At 54.9% G+C, this 17,870-nt stretch overlaps 4 protein-coding genes across 4 annotated transcripts; 3 read left to right on the top strand and 1 right to left on the bottom strand.

Moving 5' to 3' along the window:
- The first annotated feature begins 54 nt into the window (after positions 1 to 54).
- Positions 55 to 3,082, top strand: HER10_EVM0004570 (phosphoglycerate mutase). Its single transcript, XM_035474208.1, has 3 exons — positions 55 to 976; positions 1,039 to 1,263; positions 1,326 to 3,082. Exons 1-3 carry the CDS (start codon positions 758 to 760, stop codon positions 2,049 to 2,051), a joined length of 1,170 nt encoding a protein of 389 aa, XP_035325895.1. The 5' UTR covers positions 55 to 757; the 3' UTR covers positions 2,052 to 3,082.
- Positions 3,083 to 4,160: 1,078 nt separating this feature from the next.
- Positions 4,161 to 7,310, top strand: HER10_EVM0000368 (uncharacterized protein). The gene is made up of 2 exons (XM_035470153.1): positions 4,161 to 6,344; positions 6,404 to 7,310. The coding sequence occupies exons 1-2, from the start codon at positions 5,716 to 5,718 to the stop codon at positions 7,146 to 7,148; spliced, it is 1,374 nt and encodes a 457-aa protein (XP_035325846.1). The 5' UTR covers positions 4,161 to 5,715; the 3' UTR covers positions 7,149 to 7,310.
- Positions 7,311 to 8,494: 1,184 nt separating this feature from the next.
- On the top strand, positions 8,495 to 10,147 carry HER10_EVM0005917 (WD domain-containing protein). Its single transcript, XM_035475519.1, has 3 exons — positions 8,495 to 8,963; positions 9,026 to 9,477; positions 9,542 to 10,147. The coding sequence occupies exons 1-3, from the start codon at positions 8,697 to 8,699 to the stop codon at positions 9,897 to 9,899; spliced, it is 1,077 nt and encodes a 358-aa protein (XP_035325914.1). The 5' UTR covers positions 8,495 to 8,696; the 3' UTR covers positions 9,900 to 10,147.
- Positions 10,148 to 10,215: 68 nt separating this feature from the next.
- HER10_EVM0005961 (uncharacterized protein) lies at positions 10,216 to 11,953 on the bottom strand. Its single transcript, XM_035475560.1, has 2 exons — positions 11,123 to 11,953; positions 10,216 to 11,007 (listed from the first exon to the last, which is right to left on the bottom strand). The coding sequence occupies exons 1-2, from the start codon at positions 11,291 to 11,293 to the stop codon at positions 10,513 to 10,515; spliced, it is 666 nt and encodes a 221-aa protein (XP_035325915.1). The 5' UTR covers positions 11,294 to 11,953; the 3' UTR covers positions 10,216 to 10,512.
- Positions 11,954 to 17,870: the final 5,917 nt, after the last annotated feature.

Genomic DNA, 17,870 nt, shown 5'->3' with positions numbered 1-17,870 from the left:
TCATCCATCCCGTCCCAACGGTTCTTCCCCTGTTCCCATCTACGTACCTGCCCAGTAGCACCAACAAAAACATCAGATGGACGGATTGGCACGTGTTTTTGACAAACCTTTGGATAAACGCATCTGCCGCAGCATTTGATGGCCTATTGTCTTGGAGCTTCCTTTTTGTTCGATGACACAACGAATACCGGCCCAGCTCGACAATGAATGAACATCTTGGGGCCTTGAAATTGCGACAGTGCACCAAATATACGCCCCAGAAGCTATGGCTGGGAATGACAGGATGTTCATCAATACCTGACGACTTTAGCTAGCCGGGCCATCTTCCAATACTGGACTTCCGATACTGGCAATATCCCATGGATGAGCCTCAATCAAATCTCTATTGTCTCCATCAAAGTTGTTGAAATCACTCAGGAACAATAACAAAAACGTGGTCGGGTGTCATCCGCTGCCAGGAACCCGGGCCATCACAGGCGCCCACGTGCAACAATTAATCCATCCATTGGTCACCGCCAGGGATCACCATCTTTGACCACCCGCAACTTTCCAGTCCCCCGGATGCCGATTTTCTTCGGACGACATCTCGAATCTGAGCCTGGCGAGTCACCGGCGCTTCATCTAGGCAATCTGCCCCGGCATGGCGCGTCAATGGTTCAAGAAGAAATGACTGGGGTCTTGGAGCGGGGATCGTCGGTCTTCTCCATCTCGGTGCTATTTATCCAGAGCTCTCTCCCTCCCCGCATGCTACGCTGCGATGTACCTCTCCCCAGCTCCAGTCCTCTTGCTCATTCTCTCGACAAGCACCTCCGCCAAGATGAAGGGTCTCGTGCTGTCTTCCGTCCTCGCTCTCGCACCTCTCACCCTCGCCCTCGCTGCCTGGCCAGAGGCCGAGGGAAAGGACATCAAGTACACGTCTGTTCCTGGGTACTTCTTGCAGGACGACAACAGTACTGATCCGACCGGCTTCGACTATGTACGTTTTGCCGGTCCTGGGAGATATCTCGATGCGAAACTCTCACTAATAACCTACGATAGGCTGCGGTCAACTTTGGTCTTATCAACCGGACGTACCCAACGGACAAGCACTTCGACCCCGAGGGCGTCAAGACCCAATGGCAGCGTTTCGACCACTGGGTCCAGTACCTGAACTCTGGCTGCCGCAAGAGCGACAGCGTCCAGTACAAGCTGCTCTTCATGGGCCGCCACGGTGAGGGCTGGCACAACGCCGCCGAGTCATTCTACGGCACGCCCGCTTGGAACGTGAGAACATGACCTCGACACCACCGAGAACAGCAAGGCCACCGCAGCTAACGTGACGACAGTGCTACTGGGCCGAACAAGACGGCAACGCCACCGCCCGCTGGGCCGATCCCCTCCTGACCCCGGCCGGCGCAAACGAAGCTCTCAAGGCAAACGCCTACTTCAAGGACCGCTACGCGACCCAGAAGATGCCCTACTTCGAGTCCTACTACACCAGCCCCCTGATCCGCTGCGGCTACACCGCCAACATCACCTTTGGCGACATCCCCATCCCGGCCGACGAGCACCCCTTCGTCCCCGTCGTCAAGGAGGGCTTCCGCGAGGGTATGACGGTACACACCTGCAACTGGCGCTCCAACAAGACCTACATCGCCTCGACCTTCCCTTCTTTCGAATTTGAGCCCGGGTTCGCGGAATATGACCAGCTCTGGCGCCGCAATGAAAGCGAGACGAGCGACGCCCAGGACGCGCGCTCCAAGGCCGTGCTGGACGACGTCTTCCGCGCCGACGACAAGACGTGGTTGAGCATCACGAGCCACTCGGGCGAGATCACGAAGCTCCTGAAGGCGCTGAACCACCGTGCTTTTCGGCTGTCCACGGGCCAGATTATTCCCGTGTTTGTGAAAGCCGAGGTCGTGGCGCCGGCGCCGGTGCCGACGTTTGCGGCGCATGAGCCGTATTCGACGTGTACGAGTCCGCCTGTGACGAGTATTGCTGGCCAGGGATGTGTTTGCGCGACGACGGCTTCGTCGGGGCTGCTCCCGGCGGCTACGCTTATGGCGGCGTGAGGATTTCACGGGAAGACTTCTTCGCGTGGTACTTAGTGAGATATAGAACCTGGTAATCGTAATGTAATTGACGGTTGTGAGAGTAAGAGAGACAGGGACGAAATCGTTCGATTGCGCCTCGAAGGAGCCGCCACCAGGTTTCCCATCTGAAGCAGGCTTGTGATAGCGTAGAACCATATTCGAAGCAGCCACCGACTTTTCGCTCATCCATAGCGAATGAACTCACCGTTGAAGTTCGCGGGAGCGCATGGTGCGGGAAAGCGGCTGATCGACGTTGAGCCCATCTTTTCCTTTCCGTCTTATCTAACCCGGCTGCAGGTACAAATCTGTATCAGTGTGCGATCAGTGCTCCCTAGCGTGGTTATCTCGGATTTAAAATTGATCTTTCTTGAACGAAGAAGATGGGCGTTTTCTTCTGACTGCCCAGCTAAGGTAGCCATTCGGATAACAAGCCTAGTCGCGTGGGTGCAGTGCAATGGTGCGGGTGGTGGGATTCAAGTGTGGTATATTCCTTGGCCGGGAGTCCGTTCACCACGTGGGACTCGAGCTTCTGGAATGTTTCAGGGTTTACGCGGGGAGACCAACCTGCCTAGGTACGGCATGGGATTGGGGCTGAGAGGCACAGAGGCTTCCGGGAGGAGAAGGAGGAAGAGAAGGAGCAAGGGAGGGTATGTGCTGTGTTGTGTGGGTGCCGTGCTCTTGTTGTCGAGTCTGCGCTTTGGGCGCTGCGCGGTGGTAGACTCTGGTATTTAGAAGCAACGGCTCGGTGTCTGTGGGCGCACGGGAGCAGATGATCTGCTTGACCCCGGGGAGATTGGCCAATCGTCAACATTGCCGTGCTCGATATCCATTGGGAGACAATTGGTATTGCAGATGATGGATGTTCCTGTTATCGATGCCCGCAGGTAGATAGTGGAGAGGTGGGCAAGGGGGTTGAAGAGAGAGAGGGGAACAAGTTTCACGATGGAATCAGACTTATTTAGTACCTCGGTGAAGGAGCGCCGGGAAATGGAGCAGAACCACCTGGACAGGAAAGCTTGCATGCTTTCGTGGTTAGCACTGCCGAGGAATAATTCGGTAAGCTTGACCCTAGAACATTTCCCGTGCAGCCATTCCGCCAATGCAAGAAGTGGCGGAGATGGCTCTACGGGCCCTTTTTCCGAAGCCATTTCGTTGTCGAATGTCTGTGTCGCAGAGTTGAAGGTGGCTTGCAGATACTTTTGCTCCGGCGTGTAACTCGGACGTGATAATGGGGTATCAAGGTGAGCTGCAAGTTGTGGTTTGACCGATTTCTGTTGAAGTCGCATTCTCCACAAGTTGATGTTCTTTTTATGAAACTGGATTTTGAGATAGCACGCAATGGAAGCTTCGTTATATCTTTATTTTCCAATGCAAGTCTTTCTTCAATGTTTGGAACACTGGGGTCCTTCCACCGGGCGATTTGGGGAACACCGTGTAGCCAAACATGAGATAATCCGGCAGATGATCACTTGCGTATCTAATAACCACGAACGGTGATCAGCATACGGTAACAATCACAGGGATAAACGCAGCTTGGACCTCTCTTCCTCCGGATCTCTGTACGGACCGGTGTAGTAGCATCAGCTATTCGTGTCGTCTTATCATGTTTGGGGTTATTTTCTGCCCGAGTTAATTCCAGACACAACTCTTTTTTTATTCACTCATGTCATTATCTTTTGTTGGCATTCGCGTACTCTTTTTTAGCCTTTTCCTAAACCTCCGAACCCCGCCAAAACAGGTCTCAGAAAGCACCCGACCGCCGAGTTCCCCAGTCTCGAGCACCAACAATAATATATACCTTACCTACTTTAGGTGTTTGGGTGGTGCCCTGAGATCGTCGGCTACACAAAGAAAGGAACCTCAGCTGCGAACGGACGGTGCAGCATTTCCCGCGGATAATTGCTATTGCAAGTTCGCATACGTCAGGTGGATTGTTTGTTTCTGTCTGTACGAATACCTAGCTCTGTGCTACATGAACCATCCCCTCACCTAACCCACACCGGCGAGGAGACTACGGATATTCCCTACATATTCTTTGGGAGGGGTTGAGAATATTAGAACAAAAGACGCACGACATCCATTTCCCTGGGACATCTATTTCCCTTGCTCACTGCTCCGTACTCCGTACTCACAGCTTTTGCGACTTTGCCTGGACAATCAATACACCCCCGTCCGTCTCCGAACATCATCCTGGACATATTTGACATCCACTTTCCCACTCCGAAGCAGTAACAAAACAAAAACAAATACAACAAAAACCCATAATAAAATCAAGACGTCCCGGACAACCTGACGATCCTCTCTGTATCACCCACCGTCGCGAACCCCCGTCCTACATCAAGCACACCGAAGGCTGAAGCAACGTCAACTCAATTTCCTCCTCCCGTCTCCAAAGAACGAAACCCGCCCGCGACGCAACGTCTTTTACACTTTTGAACCAAAGCAACTCTGAGCTCCGCGTTTCTCCAGTCTTCATTAAACTCCAACCTGCAGGCTGACGACTAGCCCCAATCTGTCCGAATCGCATTCTGCGTCAAGTGCCGCAGCCCAGGGGCCTTGAGCTAATCTTAACCTGCGGTTCCTACAGGCTGCCTGTGCCATTCGTCTAGGTATCCTACCTAGTACCTCACTATTGGAAGGGGAGGGAGATCAAGCTTCAGTCCAGTGAACCGGTCCTATTTCCGCCTTGCAGCATCTGCACACCACCACATCTGCTTAGCAGCAAACCCGTGGGCCGTGGCAAAGGGGGGAAAAGTGGTCTCGTGGCCTGCGATCGACCAACCGGAGACTTGAGACTGGGCAGACGAAAGCCCATAAGCTGCTGCAAAAGCAAGTCATAGTGTCAAGCAAGGGGGGGCAATTGAGCAAGTTCGCGCATCGGGTCCAACGAGGAATCAAGCGAGCAGCACGACGCAACCACCAACCACCAACCACGCAAACCAAGCACATACGCATCTAAAGTACGCACACAAACCAACTCAACTTTGTATCCGTACCTTACCTTAGGCAAGGGGGGACACCTAGCAGCAACTGCATTGTATCCATCCTTGGCTTGCAGACTTCATTCAGCAAAGTACCGTACCTTACCTCACTTGCGCAAGGTACCCGCAAGAGAGAGCAAGGCAAAGCAAACAATTCATCCAGCTGCACTCGACGTACCAACGCAGATACGCACACGCTCGATATCCCTCATCGGCATCTGCCACTTTATTCTGTCTTTGATCACGCACCCACGCAAATCGCAACCGCAACGCAACGCAACATAACGCAGCAGTCGCAGCCGCACGCCGCACGCCTCGGGATCCAATACCACCTCGAACCTGGCCTGACCACGCGCGAAACCACCCTCGCCGATCGATTCGGCCCCTCGTCCGCCCTCCTTCGCCGGAATCCTGAACCTGGTCCCTGACACCCCTTCCCCTTCCACGCCCTCCTACTGCGTACCCGTACCTAACTATCCGTACGGGAAACTCTTCCACCTCCCTGGCGCGAACCACACCGTCATCCCCCGTCATCCCGCCCGCTCTCCGTTCCCGTCCCCGTCCCAGCCCATCCTCTCACACCTCTCTCCCACTCCCACTCCCACTACCACTCCTAGGCGGCCCAGGCTCAGCCTCCAGGCCACCCCCTCCAACTCAAAGACATGCAGCGATCCGGACCACCTCCCACGACCGCCAATGCGCCATTCTTCTCCTCCTCCTTCTTCTCCTCTTCTTCCTCAAAATCCCGTCCCGGCACCTCCTCTGGCGAACCACCGGAAAAGTCCCAGTCCCAACCACCACCGCAACCGTCCCCCTTCTTCCCGCCGCCCCTCCAACCGCAGTCCTCCGGCCCCAACGTCCTCATCAAGGACCGCAAGAACTCCTTTGGCCGCAAGACCTCCTTCAGCTCGCCCAACAAGTCCTCCTCCCTATCCTCCTCCTCCTCCAAGCGCCGCGCCAACAGCTCCAGCTCCGGCGGAGGAGGCAATGTCGTAGTCACCGACCGCAACGTCCCGCCCGCACTCCCCGACTTCGCCCTCGCCGCCGCCGCAAAGATCACCCGCGACGCAGACAACATCCAGAGCCCCGCCTCCGCCGACAGCTTCTCCAGGATGCTGAGCCGTACCCAGACCGGCTCGACGAGCCTGGCGCCCAGCGACCGCCTACAGCCGCCGCCCACGTCCGCGACACATCCCAACATGTGGCAGTCGAGCGAGTCTGTCGTGTTGCACATGCAGATGCAGGAGATTGCGAACAAGAGGATATCAACGTTGGACTATCTACGGAAAGCGTATGTCCTACACCCATCTCTACACCTGGGTTACTAGCGTGCTAACTATGATTCAACAGACACGAAGGCCGAGTATACTGGTTCAACACAATCCTCTTCGACAAGCCCGACCTCGCCCGCATGCCCTCCTTTGAGTCGCGCAAACTCGCCCGCCGCGCAACAAACTACCTCCTCCTCGGCCTCTCCCTCCCCACGATCGTCGACCTCTACGCAAACACCCCCATCGAGTTCCTCCGCAGCCTCAACAACCTCCTCCAAGAATTCGAGTCCTTCCAACAACTCCACAGCGAAGGCGGCACTTCCACCTCCTCCCTCTCCCGCGCCCGCCTCCCCTCCATGTTCCGCCGCCAGGGCGGCAAATCACGGCGCAGCACCAGCGGCGCAAACGACATCGGATACCCCCTCGACTCGGACTCGGCGAGCGGCGGAAGCTACGGCGGCATCGGGGGCTCGTCGAGCGCGAGCGCGAGCGTCATGTCCTTTGCGTCGAGCGACAACGATCTGTTGCCGGGGGAGGTGTACACGCACCTGCTCACGCCGTCGCTGCCGTTCGAGCCGGATTTCTACGAGACGTTTGCGACGCTGTGCGAGGTGCTGATTGACGTCTACACCAAGGTGCTGAGCCTGGTGCCCACGCCGCGGGAGACGACGGCGCCCGTGGCGGAGCTGTTTGCGAAAGCGGACACCAAAGTGCGCAAGATTATCGTGCAGGGCGTCGTCAAGGAGTTTGAGGACAGCAGCAGGTCGCACATCAAGACGGAGGTGGCCAATATCGGCAAGGTTGTGCTCGGTGGGCTTATGTGATGGAGAGAACACGTACGGGATATATGGGACCCATGTCTGGAACGATTTGCATTGTTTTTGTCTACGGAGTTCTTCTCTCTTTGGCGCACCCCTTTTACGAATGGATGGTTCATGTTTGAAACGTGGAAGAAATTTTCGGCGCAGGGCACGTTATGACGAGGCTTTGAGATATACCATGTTCATGTTTGTTTCTATTCTTCTTTATATATATACCTCTGTGACATGAGCCACAGGGAGAGACAACATCTCCCGGACTTTTCAGTCCTTTGATAATTGAATGTTTAAGAAAGGGGAAAAAAAAAAAGAGTTCCAAATGTTCATCAGATACCATAACGCATGTTTTGTCGCTCACATTGGCGGACCCTAAGGCCTCTCACCGTCAGTGCTTGACTCTATAGGTAATCATCATCGAACTGGAACAGTGTCCCAACATCCCCTGGTTGAATCCAGGGCATCATAGACGGGTGAGACTTCCCACGAAGTCCAGAGTGTAGGTGTCTAGCCCCTTTGCGGACCAACAAAGAAAGATTGGGGACGAAACCCTCAAGAAACAAAACCCAAAAGATTTGGATTGAACCCCCCTCGCACCAAGAATAAGCCCCATCGAGTAACACGCCCCAACCTCAGTAGAGAAGTTGTGGACGGGCAATCGCATACCTATCGATCTCGACGAAAGACCCTCCGACGAACCCTTGGATTCGCCCGGCAAGCGAAACCCTCCCAACGGCCACCCCGTCATCGAAAGCTCCTCTACCCCATGATCCCCAACTCCCAACTCTCCAGACGCGGACTCATATCTTCATCCAAAGGGTCCCGGAAAGCGAAAGCAGGGTCTCGAAAGAGCAGAAGGACCAACAATGTAGCGACGGGGCAGGGTTGTGAAAGAGTCCATTGTGTCCGGACGCAGGTCTTGGAGGTCAGCCGCTGTGCTTCTATGGCGGCGCGTTTCCGCGGCGTTTTGGCTTCCCCTGTAACAGGGAAGTAACGTGTGTCCGGGGACTTTCTCCCAAAGCTTTTTTGCATCTGAGACTCCCGTGAAGGAAATCTCCGTTTGTGAGCTTCGATGGCGATTTGTCGGACGAGGGGGGTTGAAGAGAAGAAAAAGAATAGAGGAACAGACGCGAAGCTTGCAGTCTTTTTTATAAAGAAAAAAAAAAGTTTCGGAGCTGTAAGGTGGGGCCCGTTTTGTGGCTGACGTGCTGTGGGGACCTCTTTCTCTCTGCCGGCCTTTGAACTGAGGTGTGGCTCAAGCGCAGGGACGTCAGGCACCCAGCCTTGTGGCTTTTGCAGCCAATGAAAGGTGGCCATCACTTTTCGCATCGCGACTGCCTTCGTGCCTGGTCTGTGGAATTTGGACGGGAAGCTTCACTTGGAGACGATTCCCAACAGCTATTTGAAGCTACCTGTCGCCCGCCTCTGTTGCCAACAATCCTCTTCAGCAGACACTCTGATTGCCAGGATAATCCATATTTCGAATTTTTACGATACCATTCTCACCGCCCACGCAAACACCACAGCACATAGCTCGATCGACAACACACCGTCAACATGTCCGGCCTCTTTGGCGCCGCATCGTCGGCCTCGTCGAGCAACACGGTTGGCGATCTCAAGCAGGACGTCGCTCTCAACAACCCGCCCGACGACAGTATTTCCGATCTCGCCTTCTCTCCCGCTCAGAACCAGACCAGCGACTTCCTGGCAGTCTCCAGTTGGGACAAGAAGGTCAGGATATACGAGATTGCACCCAACGGGCAGAGCGAAGGGCGGCACGCCTACGAACATGATGGTCCAGTCTTGGGCTGCGATTGGTCCAAGGTATGATACATCCGACTTTACATACATACGTAACGAACTTTGGCTAACATTATTCCAACAAGGACGGCACAAAAGTTCTCTCTGGCGGCGCCGACAAGGCCGTCAAGCTCTGCGACCTGGGCTCCCAGCAGACGATCAAGATTGGCGAGCACGACCAGCCCGTCAAGTCGGTCCGCTTCTTCGAGTCGTCCGGCACCCCGATGGCCGTGTCGGGCTCCTGGGACAAGACGGTCAAGTACTGGGACATGCGCTCGCCCACACCCGCGGCGTCGCTGGCCTGCCAGGAACGCGTATACACGATCGACGTGCGAAACGACCTCCTCGTCATAGGAACCGCCGACCGGTACATCAACGTGGTGGACCTCAAGAACCCGACAAAGTTTTACAAGACCCTGCAGAGCCCTCTCAAGTGGCAGACGAGGGTCGTCAGCTGCTTCGCGGACGCCGCTGGCTTTGCCATTGGTAGTATCGAGGGACGTTGCGCGATTCAGTATGTCGAGGACAAGGATGCTACGTAAGTTTTGATTTCTGGGAACACACGAACGAATTGCGGCAGGCGGCTAACACTGTACAAACAGATCCAACTTCTCCTTCAAGTGCCACCGAGACCCTCCCGCCAATAACGTCACCAACGTCTATGCCGTCAATGACATCTCGTTCCACCCCGTTCACGGCACCTTCAGCACGGCCGGCTCCGACGGCACCTTCCACTTCTGGGACAAGGACGCCAAGCACCGTCTCAAGGGCTACCCCCAGGTCGGCGGCAGCATCACGGCCACCACCTTCAACAAGACCGGATCCATCTTCGCGTACGGTATCAGTTATGACTGGGCTAAGGGCTTCCAGCACAACACGCAGGCGTACCCCACCAAGGTCATGTTGCACCCGGTTCAGGCGGATGAGTGCAAGCCTCGCCCGACCATGAAGAAGCGGTAAATGTGCAAAGGGGGTTGAGTGGTTGGACAAGTTGGATTCACACCTAGATGAGTGGGGTGGGCGGCGTGCGTAAGGCAGTTGACTACAGGACGTAGTGGGCGGACAATAAGTAGATGCTACTGCGCCAGGATGGATACCTGTGTAATGTACGAGGAGGGTCGATGAATTCGGGGTTCTCAGTCACAGGTGCAAGCAAATTTTACGGAATCGCGGATTGTATTCGCAAAAAGGAGTGTACGGTACCGGACGATACCAAATTGGCAATCAAAAGTTTTAACAATCAAGGTCACCATGGTGTTGCGGACAGTTTATGCGAGTGAAGTTTGGGCTGGATTTGCTTAAGCAAGATCCAAATCTGAGCCATTGAATTTTTGAAATGCTACTCGTACCCGATTGTGGATGTCAAGTTGGTGTTCCTACCAACTGAATCGCAATTAAAACCATATAAACCAGCGATAAATGAAAAAAAGAACTGTCTCGACTGCTATCCAAGCAAGTCCACATACTACATGACGTTGAAGTAATATCATCCGCTTTGCTGTTTAGTCTCACATCATAACAATCATTCCCAACCCTTGCGTCGGAGCACACAGCATTTCTAATTTTCCTTCTCTTAGAAAGCAGGCTTCTGCGACGATCCCATAACGTCATCAACAAGTCCCTTCCACAAATCTCTCAAACCGGGCTGGTGCGCCTCCGTCTCGGCGGCGGCCTCGCTGTCGTGGGCCCACTTCAGCTCCACGCCGTCCACGCCGAAGCCCTCGACTTCAGTCAACGCGGCGGCGGTGGTGACGTTTTCGGGGTGCGCGGCAATGATTGAGATCTCGGGCTTGGATAGAGGAAGAGCGTCCGCGGCGGAGGCGGGGGTCTGCTCGTAGAGAGACTGGTGTTTCGTGGTGAAGGAGTCTGGGAGGAGGGGCATGCGCATGCCTGCGAATTCGTTTCTGGGGACGGGGTCGTAGGAGATGGGGAGGATTGTGAAGTCCATTCCGCCGGCGTTGGTAGAGGAGGATGCGCCGGAGGAGAAGGTTTGCATTTGGCGGACGGAGGGGGAGGTCCGGGTTGGCTGGGGGGTTGGGCGGTGGGTTGTGCTTAGGGTGCGGGCGGACTGTGGTCGTGTTAGTTGGGGTTTCTTGTTTCAATAGTAGAGCCTCTTCGTGAGAGAACTACGGGGAGTGAGGGGAAGGGAGGGGAAGGGAGGGGGGAGAGTGTATGTGACATACATCGTGCTCGCGGGTGCTCCGGTTCTGGAGGAGCTCTGCGTATTTCGGCATAAGGACGGCGCCGTGGTTGACGTTGTAGTGAGACTCGAGGAGGCCGCTGGAGCGGCTGGCCGTGGCGGCGGAGTTGATGGAGCGGGTGAGCTTTGCGACGGGGGCGGTGATGCGCGACATGTTGGCGGTTTTTGGGGGTTTGGGGGGTTTGAAGAGATTCCGATGTGTTGGTTGATGTTTTTGGGGTTCAAGTGCCGACCAGGCTTATAGTTCTGATAGCTTGTTGGAAGAGGTTGGTGATGATGTCTTAAGACTCAGATGTGAGATGAGAGTGAGAGGTTGCTTTAGGCTTGCTGAGTGCGAGTGGCAGAGTAGATGCGTTTGTACGGACGGACGGCAGATGTAGTAGACTTGATGAACGGTTGGATGGAAGGGAATCGAGAGAGGATGGAGGGGGAGTTGCACGGCAGATATACAAACGCACGGAAGGAGGGAAGGGCGGGAGAGAGATCAGAGATCAGAGACAACGAGACAGAGCTTCACTCACACACACACACCTCACACCTCACACACACATACGCGCGCTATCTTACCACACGAGCATTCATACACACACGTACACCTCCATGCACACAGGGCGTAGATACACACCCTCTCTTGTCTGACGACCCCCCCGGAACTGGAACTGGAACACTGGGAACTGGAACGGGGACTTGGCCAGGGTGGGCCGGCGAATAAGTTTGGACAGGTTTGGATTGGGGAGAGGGTAGGGGCATGGATGGGATGAGATGCGACGGAGTGAGCGGTGGGATGAGATTGAGACAGAGACAGAGATAGGCGGGGATGGGGAGGGCGGTCCCAGGTCTGGTCTGGGTTCGGGGATGGGATGGGATGAGAACGGCGGTTGCGGTCGTGCTGATGGAAAGGGTGAGTGAGAGTGTGGTACGGTGGCAGAGTAAGGTAAACGGTAAGAGTTGCATCCTATCTGAACCTACCTTACCTTACGAGGGAATGAGAAAAGGAAAGGTACTTGCGTTGCTAAGAAACGTGGAATCGGGGTCAAAGTACAGGTCGCGCCCGTTGTCCGTGTAAGAGGCACAAAGGAGGTGGATGTACCCGGAGGTCCGGTGAACGGCGGAGGACAGCCTGCATGGCATGGCATGGCTTTTGGCCTTTGGCGGAGGGTGAGAGCCGGGTGCCGGGAGTGGGTGAGGTACCCTTGCCAGCAGGCACTTGGTATCCGTTTCCGCATACTTTCTGGGCTTGACTTTGTATTAGCATGGCTAATGAGTACAACGCTATTGATCTGTAGAGCTTAGTTGAGCCTGTAAGCTGCCAATGTTGTGGTAAGAGTATACTGCCGTGAGAGTGAGAGTAAGTTGAGTGAGTGAGATGGCCCCCCTGGTAATTGTTGAGGAGGGATCCAATCAGATCAGCAGGGGCCCCAGGGAGAACAAGTCATGGTTATTTTGGTTGGTTGAGTGGGGAGAGAGAGAGACGCACCTCAATGTATGTGTCGGCATTCTGCCCCATGGGTGGGAACGCTATTGTGCCACCACGCATGCACATAAGGCGAGTCTTGTTTAGTCTGTTCCCCGCGGATGCAGCTGGTCTCGTCCTTCTAGTTTCCAGAGGAGCCGACGAACTCTCCAGTAAGTTACGAGTCGCGAGGCAAGATCACGTAGACTAGATATGAAATTACATGGGCAAGTCCATCGTCAGACTGGCTGTACGTAGCTTGGTGGGTATTGCGGATGAGCATCCGTAGTGGCGGCACTATTTTCCAACTATTATACAACAGAAATCCAAGCAAGAGTCGGGGAGCACTGAGCAGTCTGGGCACCAGACCGCCCCGATCTGCGCGGGGCGCCGCGTGAGCTGACGACGGGAGGGGAATGGCGCGGGTATGGCATGTATTTCCTGCCAACCTACCCCAACTCCCCTCAGAGCTCTCAGGGATTTTGTGAAATGCTGTTGCTGTTACCGTCACCGCTCTTGGATCTGGGATCTACTGGCGCTGAACCCAGGGTTCTGCATTGTGATGGTGGTGTGAGGACTGATACTTACCTTTCAGTGACCTCCCGCGGAGTCGGACACAGATTCTAACCGTGCCAATCGTGCCAATCTAGTTCCGTTCTGTGGAGAATGGAACGGCTGCTGTTTGCAGATTCACTGTGACAGTGGGCCCAGTACTCTGTCTAAACTTGGCAGGAAACGAGGCGCTGGAGACAAGAGAGACATATCCATCGATGCGCAAAGAAGAGAGAGAGAGCAAGGATAGGGCACGTGTATGCGATGAGCACGTTCAGGCAAAGAAGACTCTATCCGTGGAGCCTAGACTGGGTTCGGCGGTTCACTTGGTTTCTTCGAGGTGGTCGGGCGCTGCGATGAAGCAGCTTCGTGACCCTGCCAAGGCGGGCACCGGACGGGAGGTAAGCAGTAAGGTAGGAGTAGGCGAGCGTGGGTTGCCATAGCGTTTCTGTCCATAGGGAGGAGGGTGGAAGATTGAGCGAGAACGGCCGAGTCTATCCCACCAAACCCAACCCAGAAACCTATCAAATTTGCGGTTGGTGTCGCTGTGCAGTGGTTTGCTTGGTTGTGCGAGTCTAAACTAGTGCCTACTGCGAACTGGCTTTCGGGTGTCAGATTGTCATAGTTTCAATCGTGATGCCAAGTTCGATGATCGAAGAGACGAGTGAGTTGTGGTGTGAAGGCGAGGAAGTTGATGGAGGGGGGGATGACGAGCGGTTCCCCCCTACGACTCCCATAGACTGAAGAACTGAAGGAGAAGACGCAGACTCAGAGGCAACGGCGATAGCTTGATGTCAGACAGACACGTTCCAACGTCCCCATGGCTCATGGGGGGTTCCCGGTGATACCGATAAGGAACGGGCTGGGTGTTGTTAGACACGCCCTCCTCAACAGAAATAGAGACATCCATAACCCTTTCAAGCCTGGCTGGTCCCTGGACAGATTGTCACAGTGGCAGAGCAGGAGTAAACAGAAGAACCCAGATACCAAGCTGGGATTCCACAGATCCGTCGCATGATAGAGTCGCCTGGGCGCGCCAATGAATACACAGTAAGTATCGCTGACCAATGTCACGGGAGTTTAGGCACTCTTACGTGGCTGGCTCCACGACTCGGTGTCGATGTTTGTGATGATTTTCAGGGACGGCATTAACTTGAGAATATGGCTATGCAGAGTTGCAGATCGTGCGGCGTCCTCCGTATCCATCGAAACGTCAGGTATCCATCAAAATGCTTGTTGAGCTGAGTTGGCATGGCTGGCTCCCAGGCTGTGCACCGGGGAAGCGTGAAGCGTTATTAACTCCTTGTCGACTACAATTTCCACTCATGAATCAAAAGAAGCTTGGCTACGACAATATTGACTGGCACTGACAGCGCGGGTTGACTTTCGCCTTGACAGTTTCCAGGTCCCTGCTTGGTGCTTGGAAGGGGAACCCGAGGCGAGCAGGAACAGAAGACAGAAACGGGGGACAGGCGAAAAGAAGGACAGGGAACTTGGAAGGGAAACCAAAAGCTTCGAGACGTTGAGGAGCTTGGGCCAGCTGCGGGTCCCCCGGTACATGCACGCCGGCTTCCCGTCCCTTTGCCCCCACTCACACCACACTACGTACCAGTGCTTACTTAAGGTGCCCTAGTAAAGGTACGAGGGTACTTTTCTCTCCGACAATCCTCTCGGTCAACAGCCCAAGCAATGGAAGCCTCCAACATCGCACTACCTATGGCACTCCATCAGACAACTCACACTTCGCTCTCACACCCGCGCACTATCAACCACAGACGCACCACTGACGCTCGCTGTTACTACACCTTGCTCTGGCGTGTCAGGGCCCGCTGGACGAACCGCCAGACTCGCTCAGGGCTAAGGCACGGCTGGTCTGCCACTTGAAGATTTGTTGACCGAGACGCGCATTGGCGTCCTTTTTTCGTCATCTCCATCCTCGCTATTGTTCTCTCTTCGGCAACAGCTGGCTTGGCCATCGTAGCGCTTCCCGTCCCTGTTTTCGTCATCCGTTCTTGAACACTCTCGTCGAGCTTTCGTCCTGGACTCTGGACTCTGGCCTCTTTGGATCGCAAGTTCTCCTTTCGCCGTGGTCGCCCCTGGGATTGTCCCAAAGAAGCGTCGTAACATAGGTACCGCCCTGCCCTGCCCTGCCGCGCCTGCCAACCAAGACATGCTGGGGCTGGTTAGCGTATCCCCCCCTGCCGCCGGGGGACCTGCAACCCCATGATCGCCCTTGTCGGCTGGGCATGCCTGGCCTGGATGGGGTTCTCTCGTTCGACATCAATGGCCAGTCGCCCCAGAGCCAGATGGCGGACGGGGCGAGACGTTGAGTCTTGACTCTGGGCTCTTGAATTAACCCTCCGAAGATCGCACTGAGCCAAGGCCAATCTATTTGCCTGCCAACATGGTGGAAATTGCACCTGGGACACTGCATCAAGGTATAAACAAGATGACGGACAGGTACTCAGGGCGAAGCTACATACTGCCACGATACGCTGGTGGTTGGTTGGCAAGCCGGGGCCTGGAAGCTCAGGGGAGCTCCATAAGATAGCTTCTTGGGCTCACCGCTTGGGGTTCAGATCCACCGTCCCGGGGGTGTTTGTGCCGCTGCCGCAGGTCGAATTACTCACTGAATTGGCGTCAGTATGATTGGCCACAGGAGAAGGATGATCGGCGCAATGCCAGATCGTTGGGAAACCTTGCCAGAATCCCATGTCCCTCTCAAAATGTCCACCGTCACAGACGGCGACGCAAGACAGTTGTACGGCAATCGTTCTCCGACTTGAAGATGTTTGACGGTTCGAATTGCCACGTTTGGCGGGTAAGCAAGAAGGCGCATCTTGAATCGGTCTTGTGCGCCCCTACTCGATGCGAACGGCACCTTCAAGATCGTTCCTCTCTCACCTGTGTATAGTTCTCTACCAATCCTTGAAGCTTATGCAGGGTGTGGCAAGCTATACTTCAGACGGCGTCTCAATCTGTTGTTCGCTGTCCGACCTAGATCTCCGAACAACTCGGCGATATTCACCCCCCGTGGGACATGAAGTCATGAACAAGACTCCATCGATACGACTTGAACCTGATTCATGAAGAAGCTTTGAAAATGGATCCTTGATGACGACGGCAAGGAGAAGCGCCGAAGAAGGAGGCCTAGAATCCCGAACGTTCTGATACTCGCGCCCATGCAAGCGGACGGATTAAAACCGAGAAGAAGAGGTCGGAGAGCGAGGTATCTATCGCCGAACATCAGACCAACACGTCGCCGTGGGGGTCGTTCGGACAATTCTTTAATGGCTGGAACCACCAAAAAAGACACACGAATCAGGGCCGAGTCTGTGCGAGTGAAAGAGTTCTGAGAGGAACCACTGGCCCGGTTCCTCGATCAAGGGAAGGCCCTGGAGTCTGTTCTTTCTGGCGTGTGTCTGGAAATCCTGGTTCGACTCTTGTTGTTCCCCAGCGCCGGTATTTTTAGTAGCCCATGGCGTATGGCGTCTCGGACGGGGCGTCGGCCGTGCGGCGACGTCTGCCGCTCCCGTGTATGAAGTTTTGATTCTTGGACCTGGTTGGTTGTGCCGGGGAGACTGACAGGATGCTTCGGCTCGGCTTCTTTGACAAGATTGTGCCTTGAACGAAGAACTGCACTGTGGAAATCCATTATCGGGAATCCCATGGAGAGCACCTTCATGACAATTGGATGAAGGCGGGTGGCTTGACTGATACACGCCTCATCTGCGTCCGGCCACGCCGCGAATCTCTCATGTAGTAATCACGATTGTCGTTTACATGTGGCGCGGTATCGATGGCCTCGCTCTACTGTTTTGCCTTCTCGGACGCCTATCGCATGTGTAAGTACGCATATGTTCCATGCAGATGCAAATGTAATGCTGTCTGAAAGGGTAGGTATGTAAGCGCGCCGATGACTTAGATACCAGCACGCACAGATAAGGATCATTCAAAAAAGAAAGCATGCCGCCGGGCCTGGCTTATTCAAGATTGGTGATCAGGAACGCGTGATTGGTATCCAGGCACTCGGGAGAACCCTACCTATGCCTACCTCTCTGAGCCTCTTACATTGGAACACTGAGTGAGGCGAATGAGATGCAGGCGATTTCACATTCACCGCTCATTCCCATGCTACCCCCAATCCGCGAATCTGAGGCGCCGTCCTCACCTCAGTACCCAGTCACATTTCATGATCTCAGACACGCGGGTTGTCAGGGAGAATTCTACGTTTCGGGGCGGTCGCGGCGAGGATACCGGACGCGGGAGCTTGTCTAAGATTAGAGGATGTCTCTGGACACACTGTAGCCGCGGCCAACGATACGTCGTTAAAGCCGCTGTGGCGTTATTCGTCTACGAGCTGTGATAATGGCGTTTGAAACATAGAGCGACAAGCTGGTGTGGCAGATATCATCTATTCGAGATCCGCGGATGAGCAAAGAGACGAGCCGGGCCCGGGAGATGGATGGACCATCGTCGTAACAACCTTTTCGACATGGGCCTCCCCCGTACCTTGCGTGCTTGCGTACCTATTTTCCAGCCCTTCCCAGGGAGTGCAGCTCGGAATTACGAGGATCCAATCATTTCGTCTCACCCCGTCCACGTGTTTGGCCGTATTTGCGGGCGGGCTGGCTGAAAGGTCTCAAACGGGGGCGGGTGTGGTGTGTCTCTCTCAACAAGACTTCAAACTTCTGCCATCTCATTCCAGGGCGTAATAAGTCTAAGC

Source organism: Colletotrichum scovillei (assembly GCF_011075155.1).
Source record: "Colletotrichum scovillei strain TJNH1 chromosome Unknown Contig00013, whole genome shotgun sequence".
NCBI lineage: Eukaryota > Fungi > Ascomycota > Sordariomycetes > Glomerellales > Glomerellaceae > Colletotrichum > Colletotrichum scovillei.
The sequence above is the reverse complement of the archived record's forward strand: the minus strand, read 5'-3'. Positions and strand labels throughout refer to the sequence as shown.

Bases quoted from the DNA above. Each gene is read 5' to 3' on its own strand.
- HER10_EVM0004570 (XM_035474208.1), top strand. From the start codon at position 758: ATGTACCTCTCCCCAGCTCCAGTCCTCTTGCTCATTCTCTCGACAAGC. The intron at 977-1,038 runs GTACGTTTTGCC...AACCTACGATAG, and splicing joins ATCCGACCGGCTTCGACTAT to GCTGCGGTCAACTTTGGTCT. The intron at 1,264-1,325 runs GTGAGAACATGA...ACGTGACGACAG, and splicing joins ACGGCACGCCCGCTTGGAAC to TGCTACTGGGCCGAACAAGA.
- HER10_EVM0000368 (XM_035470153.1), top strand. From the start codon at position 5,716: ATGCAGCGATCCGGACCACCTCCCACGACCGCCAATGCGCCATTCTTC. The intron at 6,345-6,403 runs GTATGTCCTACA...ATGATTCAACAG, and splicing joins TTGGACTATCTACGGAAAGC to ACACGAAGGCCGAGTATACT.
- HER10_EVM0005917 (XM_035475519.1), top strand. From the start codon at position 8,697: ATGTCCGGCCTCTTTGGCGCCGCATCGTCGGCCTCGTCGAGCAACACG. The intron at 8,964-9,025 runs GTATGATACATC...TATTCCAACAAG, and splicing joins TGGGCTGCGATTGGTCCAAG to GACGGCACAAAAGTTCTCTC. The intron at 9,478-9,541 runs GTAAGTTTTGAT...CTGTACAAACAG, and splicing joins GTCGAGGACAAGGATGCTAC to ATCCAACTTCTCCTTCAAGT.
- HER10_EVM0005961 (XM_035475560.1), bottom strand. From the start codon at position 11,293: ATGTCGCGCATCACCGCCCCCGTCGCAAAGCTCACCCGCTCCATCAAC. The intron at 11,008-11,122 runs GTATGTCACATA...ACACGACCACAG, and splicing joins GGAGCACCCGCGAGCACGAT to TCCGCCCGCACCCTAAGCAC.